Source organism: Salvelinus namaycush, chromosome 19, assembly GCF_016432855.1.
Source record: "Salvelinus namaycush isolate Seneca chromosome 19, SaNama_1.0, whole genome shotgun sequence".
Taxonomy (NCBI): Eukaryota; Metazoa; Chordata; class Actinopteri; order Salmoniformes; family Salmonidae; genus Salvelinus; species Salvelinus namaycush.
Genome location: NC_052325.1, coordinates 5,163,816 through 5,175,088, shown reverse-complemented (window position 1 = coordinate 5,175,088; position 11,273 = coordinate 5,163,816). Strand labels below are relative to the sequence as shown.

The window sequence follows — 11,273 nt, the reverse complement described above, 5'->3', positions numbered from 1 at the left end:
TGTGTTCTGGATCCACTAGCTGCTGAAACTCCATAACTTTCATATTCTAACAACAAAAAATCTGAGTTAGCTTGCCATGATTACACAACATCCATGTCACTGTCAGTCCCCCTTCCTGTTGTCTCTTCTGACCCCTGATGACCTGAAGGTGTCAGAGGAAGATCCTCTTGGCCTTCTCTACAGCTATTTTTTCCAGTTCTGTCTTCAAATGATTGTTCACTTCTTTTGACAGAATTTCCTTGTACAACCTTTGGTAATATGGTTGACCAACTTGGCCACACTTGTTTCTGCTATTGAGACAGGTGCATGAACACACGAGCCAGATAATAAGGCCCCCACCAACCAGAGGCACGCCAATGACCAGGGAAAGAAAGTAGATGGTCATATATTTGTCAGTGAAAAGATCAGATCCAAACGTTTTTTTAAAGCGACAGTTGGCAATAAAGCCACTTTTCATCCATCCCTGGGCAGTCTAAATATTTACATAATCTAACCAGGGGCAGCAGGTAGCCTAGTGGTTAGAGTGTTGTGCCAGTAACTGAAAGGTTGCTGGAACGAATCCCCGAGCTGCCAAGGTAAAAATCTGTCATTCTGCCCCTGAGCAAGGCAGTTAAGGCAGCCCCCCACATATCTCTGATTCAGAGGGGTTGGGTTAAATGTGGATTTTTAAAATAGGTATTAGACACATTCACATGTGGGATATTAGTACTAAGGCATCTTCAGATGCTCCAGAGTCTTCACCTGAATGAACATCACAGGCAAAATCCTAGGCTGTGTCACACACTGGAGGGGGCATTGTTTATTAGCACACATGCTTCACACATTTTTTTGTCTAGCAGCCCAGGGGAAAATAATATGACCTTTAAATATGTATTTTATTGAAATATCTAATTTGTGATACATTTGTCAGTTACCATTGAACATTTGACCAGCATTTAGCCTTTTTGCATTATAAAAAAAACAACATTCTGAACATAATATAAACTGTCACAACTGAGTCAGTCTTGTACTCAGTGATGACAAGTCTCTCCTCAGAGGTCAGGTTTGTTCTACTGGGAAGTCCCACGTGTTTGCAGTGGTTGTTGGTCTTATAGCACACAAACCAGTCTCAGTTTATGAGAGCACCTATCCAGTTGAGTACTAAACTCAGAAATGTAATCACAAGTTTGGTAGATGAACAGAAGCAATTGCAGCAGCTATAATTCCTGAAACACACACTGCATCTCTTGCGGCAAAACATCTTCTGCTAGATCTTAACAATTAGCATGATAACACAAGTAATTATAATGGGTGGACACAGCATGTACACTATGCCATGAGGGCCTATGGGTTGTATGCTGTACCATGCAGGCTTGAAGAAGCACGGAAGGTTCAAAATGTACTCCAAAATGAAGACAGCCAGGAAAACTAAAACATTGGCAGCTTTGGTCAACAGGGAGAGAAGTCTGAGGAATGTCAAAACTGAATACAACCTGAAATGGAACCCCCAGGGGGAAAGAAAGGGTCGACCCAGAAACCCTTGGAGGAGAGACGTCCAGGCAGAAATGACGAGAGCGGCCTAAACTAGTGCAACCTGGAAAAACTTGCTCGCTCAAACCAAGGGAGATGGACATTTGTCAAAGGCCTATGCTTCTATGGATTCAAGGGTAAGTCTGATTGTATCCATATATCCAGGGTTTGGGAGTAAGTGATTGCAACAAATACCCCCAAAATTGTCACATGCGCAGAATACAACAGGTGTAGACCTTACAGTGAAATGCTTACAAGCCCTTAACCAACAATGCAGTTTTAAGAAAAATAAGTATTGAGTAAAAAATTGAAAATAAAAGTAACAAATAATTAAACAGCAGCAGTAAAATAACAATAGCGAGGCAATATACAGGGTGTACCGGTACAGAGTCAATGTGCGGGGGGGACCGGTTAGTCGAGGTAATTGAGGTAATATATACATGTAAGTAGAGTTAAAGTGACTATGCATAGATAATAAACAGAGTAGCAGCAGGGTAAAACAGTCTGGGTAGCCCGTTGATTAGCTGTTCAGGAGTCTTATGGCTTGGGGGTAGAAGCTGTTAAGAAGCCTTTTGGACATAGACTTGGCGCTCTGGTACTGCTTGCCATGCGGTAGCAGAGAGAACAGTCTATGACTTAGGTGGCTGGAGTCTTTGACCATTTTTTGGGCCTTCCTCTGACACCCCCTGGTATAGAGGTCCTGGGTAGCAGGAAGCCTGGCCCCAGCGATGTACTGGGCCATACGCACTACCCTCTGTAGTGCCTTGCGGTCAGAGGCTGAACTGTTTCCATATCAGGCAGTGATGCAACCAGTCAGAATGCTCTCGATGGTGCAGCTGTGGAAACTTTTGAAGATCTGAGGACCCATGCCAAATGATTTCAGTCTCCTGAGGGGGAAAAGGCTTTGTCGTGCCCTCTTCATGACTGTCTTGGTGTGCTTGGACCATGTCAGTTTGTTGGTGATGTGGACCCCAAGGAACTTGAAGCTCTCAACCTGCTCCACTACAGCCCCGTCGATGAGAATGGGGGTGTGTTCGATCCTCCTTTTCCTGTAGTCCACAATCATCTCCTTTGTCGTGATCAGGTTGAGGGAGAGGTTGTTGTCCTGGCACCACATGGCCAGGTCTCTGACCTCCTCCCTGTAGGCTGTCTCATCGTTGTTGGTGATCAGGCCTACCACCGTTGTGTCATCGGCAAACTTGATGATGGTGTTGGAGTCGTGCCTGGCCATGCAGTCATGAGGGAACAGGGAGTACAGGAAGGGACTGAGCACGCACCCCCAAGGGGCCCCCATTTTGAGGATCAGCATGGCGGAACGGTTGTTACCTACCCTTACCACCTGGGGGCGGCCTGTCAGGAAGTCCAGGATCCAGTATTAGAGGGAGGTGTTTAGTCTCAGGGTCCTTAGCTTAGTGATAAGCTTTGAGGGCACTATGGTGTTGAACGCTGAGTTGTAGTCAATGAATAGCATTCTCACATAGGTGTTCCTTTTGTCCAGGTGGGAAAGGGCAGCGTTGAGTGCAATAGAGATTGCATTATCTATGGATCTGTTGGGGCGGTATGTAAATTGAGTGGGTCTAGGGTTTATGGGATAATGGTGTTGATGTGAGCCATGACCAGCTTTTCAAAGCACTTCATGGCTACAGATGTGAGTGCTACGGGTCGGTAGTCATTTAGGCAGGTTACCTTAGTGTTCTTGGGCATAGGGACTATGGTGGTCTGCTTGAAACATGTTGGTATTACAGATTCAGGGACAGGTTGAAAATGTCAGTGAAGACACTTGCCAGTTGGTCAGCGCATGCTCAGAGTACACGTCCTGGTAATCTGTCTGGCCCTGCGGCCTTGTGAATGTTGACCTGTTTAAAGGTCTTACTCACATCGGCTATGTAGAGCGTGATCACACAGTCGTCCGGAGCAGCTGATGCTCTCATGCATGTTTCAGTGTTACTTGCCTCGAAGCGAGCATAGAAGTAAGGCATTTTAATTAATTATATGAAGAGTGCCTTGGTCCTCCTTTCTTTTTGATGACCAATTTACCTCTTTTACCAAAGAGCACCTTCTATCTACCAAAATGTACTATTGTGTACCTTAGTAGAGCTTCCCTTCCTCCTCTTTCTACGAGCATAGAAGTAATTTAGCTTGTCTGGTAGGCTTGTGTCACTGGGCAGCCCGCGGCTGTCCTTCCCTTTGTAGTCTGTAATAGTTTGCAAGCCCTGTCACATCCGACGAGCGTCGGAGCCGGTGTGGTTCTATCTTAGTCCTGTATTGATGCTTTGCCTGTTTGATGGTTCGTCGGAGGGCATAGCGGGATTTCTTATAAGCTTCCAGGTTAGAGTCCAGCTCCTTGAAAGCAGCATCTCTTCCTTTTAGCTCAGTGCGGATGTTGCCTGTAATCCATGGCTTCTGGTTGGGGTATGTACGTACAGTCACTGTTGGGACGAAGTCATCGATGCACTTATTGATGAAGCCAGTGACTGGTGGTGTACTCCTCAATCCCATCGGAAGAATCCTGGAACATATTCCAGTCTGTGCTAGCAAAACAGTCCTGTTGCTTAGCATCTGCTTCATCTGACCACTTTTTTATTGACCGAGTCACTGGTGCTTCCTGCTTTAGTTTTTGCTTGTAAGCAGGAATCAGGAGGATAGAATTATGGTCAGATTTGCAAAATGGAGGGCGAGGGAGAGCTGTGTATGCGTCTCTCTGAGTGGAGTAAAGGTGGTCGAGTTTTTTTTCCCTCTGGTTGCACGTTCAACATGCTGGTAGAAATTAGGTAAAACGGATTTAAGTTTCCCTGCATTAAAGTCCCTGGCCATAAAGTCCCCGGCCACTATGACCGCAGCCTCTGATGAGCATGTAATAAATTATATGTAATCTGATAACAAAAAAACGGTAACTGTAATCAGTTACGTTACCAGCAAAAATACTGTAATCAGATTAGATACTTTTGAAAAACTAGATAATTAGTTATTGGATTACTGTTGAATTCAGAAAGGATGCTTGTGAGAAAGAAAATATACATTATGACACCTTTCTGTTTTCTCAATGGCATTCAATTCATCATCGAAAAAAGGTGCAAGTTTGCGTTTGTTCCTCTTGAGCGAGTCTGAATACAAGTCAAAGACCACTATGACACACCAACTACATTTGATGGTTCCTTTTTGTCTTCTAATGCCTCTTAAGGGGAAAGTAATTCACAAGTAACTGAAAGTAATCCGATTACATTACAGAGTTTGGGTAATCCAAGTTAGGTTACCGATTACAATTTTGGACAAGTAACTAGTAACTAAGTGACAATATTGACTCAAGAAGAGTTCAATGTTTGATATTGCATTAATGCCTTACGGTGGGTGTGGAGCTTCTGTCAATCTCATATGTAGCTGCTGTAGACGACACATCATACGATACTGTTTGTGGACTCTGGTCAAGGGAGCAGCTGGAACTATCATAACCCTGTAAATATAGACACAGCTACCAAGGAGCCATGGCCTCCCTTGGACAGATCATCTTCTGGGGGTGAGGCCTCTATTCAATGTGTCTTTCTAAAAATATGGTGGTTGGAGGCCAGCAACAGCTTTGCTTCATATCACCAACAAGTGCATAGTCAGTTGAACTTATCATTGGATATTGTGATGTTCAATTGACTTGGAAGGTTCTTGCTAGATCTTGCTTGATTTTTTTCATCTACATTTCCAGGATGATAGTCATGATCTTTGTAGCTGCTGGATTCATCATTCTCATCTTGTCTGTGTCATTTGCAGGTTTGTAGTGAAAATATGGATCTTTCTATAAACAAAGGGGCTAATGTGTGACATTAGGGTCAACATTTCTAAATGGTTTGATATACATTTAAATATGATGTTCTAGCAGCTTCACATTTGTAGTTACAGGGATAAGAATCTATATAGGGAAAATGAGACCATAACTCCTAGCAACAACAGAACATCAACATGTCATTCAAAATATCTCATGAAACAAGGAGATTGCATGTTTCTTTGTCATGCCTATTAACCAGGTCTGTTTGTGCTTTAGTCAACTTCTCTCTGTATATCCATGCTAAACATTCCAGAAGAATTAAAAAGTTAAATAACAGCATTTCTATATATTTTTTATAGTTTATTCGAGTACAAAAATATAATACAATGGGTTCTGTCAACAAAATCATAGACAATAACTAATAATGGAATCCTTATATTCAGTAAACTTTTCAAGCTGTGTGTGTGCGTTTGCGTAAAAACTAGACATCACATTCTTGCTTTTTCTGTCCTTGTTTCCTCCATTCCTTGCCTCTCCTTGAAAGTGCATTGGAGCAGGAGTGGAGGAACCTTCCCTTCTCTTCCCCAATGTGCTTTGAGAGGGAGGTGAGGAATGGATGAAACAAGAGGAGAACCTCAATTGCATTTCCTTCATTCCTAACGTCCTTTCTCCTTGCCTCCTTCTCAATACCCATTGGATAAGGGGAAAGGGGAGGATGCAATGAATCAGGGAAATGCAAATGAGATTCTCCCAAGGACAGAGGAAGCAAGTGTTTGACAGCTATTAAATGTTTTTGACAGTGCCAGACTGACTGACTGACTGACTGAGCAAACATAATCCCCATGGCCTGTCCATAAACCACTCCTAGTCCCTACTGCCCAGAGTCGAGACACTTGTGGAGATCTGAGAGGGATTGATGAGTGGTGACATGGTGAAAGCTCCACCTTACCCTCTGATAGGCTTGGTGGAATTTTGGCAGTATTGCTTACAAATGTCCAATTCTCTCAGATCTCCACAAATGTTTAAGAGTAGGGGTAGGGGCTAGGGGTTGTTTATGGACAGGACCTCACAACCCTTGGGGTCTGTGGTGGACCTTCAACATGACACTTGAGGCATTGGTTGGATGTTTAATTCCATTGCTATACACACACAGATGTGCACAGGTGTAACTGAACACACCCACGGCACCCTGTCAGGTTGATCAGACAGGTCTGGGTAGCTGGAGACCTGCTGTAAACAGTGAAAGGATATATTTACATGTCTACTATTTGTTTCATTCCAGTTAGTTAGATGTGCAACCACTGACTAACTATAGCTAGGGCATATCTCTAGTCTAGCAATATATACTGTTGTTTTGGTTGTATAGCATCATTTAATAAGATTACCAATGGTTAGCTAGGTAGCCAGGATACATCAGTCAGCTAACTATTTACAGTAACAGCAGTTCATTAATAAGTCAATGTACACTAAATCTAGTGCAGAAATGTTTTAATCTTACCTTATCTTGGCACTGTGGTATGGTATGGAAAGCTATTAATCAATTCATTAATAGATCATATTTTCATAGATTCATATAATGGAGTTAGAAGGGTGACCTCCTACTTTGAAAGGACAGGAAGTGTTGGCTGTGCACTTTACCCCACTCACATTTGAACATTGAAATATCAAGTTGTTTTGGGGTTTTATATGCATAAACAAAAACAAAAAAATATTTTTCCATTTCTATTAAAAAACAAATAAATATGGAAGTTTCAAATTCCAGATTGCTCCGTTTTAATTCAGAAAACAAACGGACCGTAATCTTACCTCAGTACTACTGAGCAATTCGTGCTTTTTGAGATCGGTTCAGTTTTGGTAAGATTCTAAAAAAAAAATAATGACGGTTTTCGATTTCAGTTTCAATAATTAAAAAAAAACATTAAATGCACCATGCATCATGTGGGTTGAATGCTGTAACAACGCAGAATGAAACAATTAATACAAGTCCCATGATGGTAGTGAATGCCCATTACTGCTGATCACTTATTAACCATTATTTATTCACATTACTTTTTAAAAAAGTTTTCAGTTATGTATATTATATTTATTTGATGACTTTATTATTTCACTCCAAGTCATAATTTCATCTATATAGAGTTGCTGCTTATGCTGTCTGACAAGATCATTATTTTGGAGTTATTCAAAGTAAATAAGGCATACTTTTATGACTGCTGAATACCAACTATCAATCAATTAGATCATGCATTTTCAGGTAGCTATACCTCTCGAAGCAACAGCTGCTCTCTATATCCCCTCACGATCGCGCATTACTCTGCCTCTTTCATAGCAGGCAAAGTAAAAAGAGACCAGACAAGTAGATGCCGAGGGATTGTGGTCATTGTAGGTAATTATCACGTTTTATGCGCTAAACTATGTACAATATTGGCCTGTTGGAAACTATAACTCCCTGCATCACACAGTTCTGGCTGGATCTGATATACGTCTAGAAACTGTGCAATGTGGGATTGAACTCACATAAAAACACGTAACAAAATATAATTAAAATAATTCAACCAATGTCTATTAGTTGTTTAAAAACCAAAAAATTATCGAAATGTCGGTTAATCACTCAGCACTATACCTCAGGAATCTTGATTTAATGTTGTCCAGGAAGTAGGCTATTTTTCTTGGCCACCATAACAACATAGACCCCAAAATGTTCGGTCAAGGCTCGAGATCAGCATTAATTCCCGCTCTTTGGCTGTTGTTAAATCGCGTGTAGAATCACACATGCTCTTTGTCAATTGACTGTCATTCAGTAAATTATTTCCTGAATCAGAATATGTTGTTTGATAATGTCCCCACATAATTATACAGATAGACATCAGACGCGCATCAAACAACTATCCATTATTATTGAAGAACCCTGTTAACGACAGTATACATTTTTGTTTTATTAATCATATTAAAGTTATTCTCTGTTTGAAACATTGGATTTTGCAATCACATACATTATTTTGGATAGGTGGTCCCATAAACATACGGAGATACGAAATGTTAGGAGGTACACTTCGAGATAGCCATAAAAAAAGTGTGTGACAGCAATATCCACGAATTTCACAGGATCAAGGTCAACGTGTAATTCAATTGTTAAATGCTTACTATATGATATAACAACAAACAACAGTATCAAAAATGTAATGAAAGAAAGGTCGTTTTGTCACACTATTTTTGTGAAGACTCCAAGCACGAGAAAGGGTTTAATCATAGGTTTTGATTCAAGTTATGAATTATATTGAATGTATCTATGTTCCCCCTTTATATCTTAATTTATTCACATGAAAAAAAAAAAAAAAAAGATTCTTAATGACTTTGTAACAGCTCCAAACAGTTGTCTACTACAAGATATGGTTACTGGTACAATAGTTTATAGAAAAACCCATATATTATTATTATTTATTTTTTTGACCTTAATTTGAAAATACTGTGTACTCACTTGTGTCATCCTCATGGTCAATATCCATGTCATGTCTCTGTTAACATGTAACATGCATTTGAGCATACGTGAGAGTGCATGCGTACCTGTCTGTGTGTGTGTGTGTGCCAGTGTATGTGGGTAACAATAGTTTCTATGAACTGCACACAGTATCTCTGTGTTAATCAAACCTCCTGTATGTTGTGCTCTCTTTTGCTGTGTGCTGTCCTTTAGTTCAGGGTTTAGGGGGTTCCCAGGGCACTGTGGATAGCAATAACAAGTGGCCCATCGTGAACCTGGGGGAGGATGTCATCCTGAGCTGCAAGTTCAAGACTTCAACTAACAGCGGGGAATCGACCAGTCAGGTGTCAATCACATGGAAGAAGAAGGGACTCAGCGAAGTGGTGTACAGTTACAATAAAGGAGCAGTCCAGCTGACGGAGCAGAACCCCCAGTTTAAAGATAGAACCCAGCTGTTCTCAGACGCCATAGGTGGAGGCAATGCCTCTATGTTGCTGAGGAACGTGAAAATTAAAGATGAGGGGGTGTACTACTGCAGTGTGAATGCCCCTAGTTGCTCAGGGACTGCCAGTGTTAACCTCAGAGTTGCAGGTAAGAAGCCAAGTCTTAGGCATTATCAAAATTTCACAATTCATATTTGTAGAACTACACACAAAGTAGCTTTCTCTTAAAATACGCTTAATTTCAGCTTTCTCAGCCCCCAAATTGAAGTGGGTCAACACTACCCTGACGGCAGAGGGAGAGAGATGGTTCCCAAAACCAGATGTCCTCTGGTTGGACGTCAATGACAACGTCCTAAACGAGAGTGAAACTAGCTTTTTCAACAACTCCGCCGGGATAACCCGATTCATCAGCTCCCTTCAGAAAATTACATTGAACGACAGCTACACCTGCATCATCCAAAACCATCTGGTGAAGGCTGTCTCCCGGGCAACCGTCAAAGGTCCAGTAAACACCTTTCGGGGCAAAGAAAATAGTATTTTATACTGAACAAATACCTGGATGAGAAGTGCATGCTAGACGACTCTCTCCCAGTTTAAAAACATTTACACAAGTGAAGTCACTCCCTCAAGTGATGACACCTACATCCTCTTCAGTCTACATCCTTCACCTACATCCTCTTCACCATGACAACCTGGCCAACCGTGACAGCTAAACAAAAAATAAAGTGACAATTGATCTGGCATTTAACCCTACAGTCTCTTCAGTCAATATCACCATGACAACCTGACCAACCAGGACAGCTAAACAAAAAATAAAGTGACAAATAAAGTGACTGGTGGCCAGGGTTGGGTAGGTTACTTTCTAAATGCAATCCGTTACATGTCCGAATACCCATACTAGCGTACTACTACATACTTAAACTGCATACTAATTTCGGCATTTGATTTAGTAAAATTCACTCATCTTTTCAGACTCACGTGCTTGACAACAGCTGATAATCAGATAAATTGACACGCTGTACCAAAATGAACAAATGGCGGGGGTCAACACAATCGTGCATTACATGATGCATTCGGAGTAATATTTTTTTTTAAATTTCACATACTATGAAACGTTCTTTTGTCGCATACGATTTAGTACGCTAATATGGGTATTCAGTCACGGCCAGTCACTAGTTACCTGTCCAAAATTGTAATCAGTAACACAACCTAACTTTTGGATTACCCAAACTCAGTAATGTAATCTGATTCCTTTCAGTTACTTTTGGATTTCTTTCCCCTTAAGAGGCATTAGAAGAAAACAAAAATGATCCAACAAACGCATTTGGTGTGTCATAATAGTGGTCTCTGACTCACTCAAACAAGTGGAACAAATGGAAACATACACCTTTTTTCAATGCTGAATTGAAAACAGAATGGTGTCAATGTATTTTGTAACAAACAACCTTCCAAATGTAAAAGTAATCTAAGAAGTAATCATCTAGATTTAAAAGTAACCCATGACGTAATCATCTAGTTTTGCAAAAGGATCTGTAATCTGATTACAATATTTTTGCTGGTAATGTAACTGTCTACAGTTACAGTTTTTTTGGAATCAGTTTACATGTACTGCCCAACCCTGCGTTTGGCAGTGTGCCTACTGTATAGTCAGCATCTTTCCTTTATATTACAGATATAGAGATATCAACGAGGACTTTCTTCTCCTTCCCTACTGCAGCTGCACCACCCATACTACTACCCCAACGGCACGTCCTAGCAGCTACAACCAGTCTCTTTCTCTGGATCTACCAACTAACCTGATGAACACATGCACACAAACTACTCTTCATAGCCTACAGGCAAGATGTCTAAAAGTACTGTCTGTGGTGAAGTGAACTGGTCTGGTGACTTTCCACTTGCCTTGGTCTGCCTGGAGTCTGATGGATTTTGTGTTGGATTAACAAGTGGCGACAAACTGTGTATGTGTGGCTCAGTGGCGAACCGTCATTCAGGGCAGGTGGGGCAGTACCCCACCTGTTTTGAGCCCTACATTTTTAGCAAAAAAATGTATAACAATTATATTCATTTTTTGGGGGGGGCTTGCCTGTTTTAC

The 11,273-nt window shown here is 41.2% G+C and overlaps 1 protein-coding gene across 2 annotated transcripts; it reads left to right on the top strand.

The window, feature by feature from the left end:
* The first annotated feature begins 4,901 nt into the window (after positions 1 to 4,901).
* Positions 4,902 to 11,246, top strand: LOC120063718 (V-set domain-containing T-cell activation inhibitor 1-like). 2 transcript variants are annotated; one of them, XR_005478537.1, is made up of 5 exons: positions 4,902 to 5,023; positions 5,204 to 5,268; positions 8,952 to 9,329; positions 9,427 to 10,031; positions 10,854 to 10,957. XR_005478537.1 is itself a non-coding variant. In XM_039014013.1 (5 exons), the coding sequence occupies exons 1-5, from the start codon at positions 4,992 to 4,994 to the stop codon at positions 10,979 to 10,981; spliced, it is 858 nt and encodes a 285-aa protein (XP_038869941.1). In that variant the 5' UTR covers positions 4,902 to 4,991; the 3' UTR covers positions 10,982 to 11,246. The 2 variants fall into 2 exon arrangements, 1 of the variants encoding a protein (XP_038869941.1); XM_039014013.1 differs by having other exon boundaries at positions 9,427 to 9,681; positions 10,854 to 11,246.
* Positions 11,247 to 11,273: the final 27 nt, after the last annotated feature.

What these genes read in the sequence shown, in the direction of transcription:
- LOC120063718 (XM_039014013.1), top strand. Translation starts at nt 4,992, where the DNA reads ATGGCCTCCCTTGGACAGATCATCTTCTGGGG. An exon ending in GGACAGATCATCTTCTGGGG is followed by an intron (nt 5,024 to 5,203) that starts GTGAGGCCTCTA and finishes CTACATTTCCAG; the next exon opens with GATGATAGTCATGATCTTTG. An exon ending in CTTGTCTGTGTCATTTGCAG is followed by an intron (nt 5,269 to 8,951) that starts GTTTGTAGTGAA and finishes GCTGTCCTTTAG; the next exon opens with TTCAGGGTTTAGGGGGTTCC.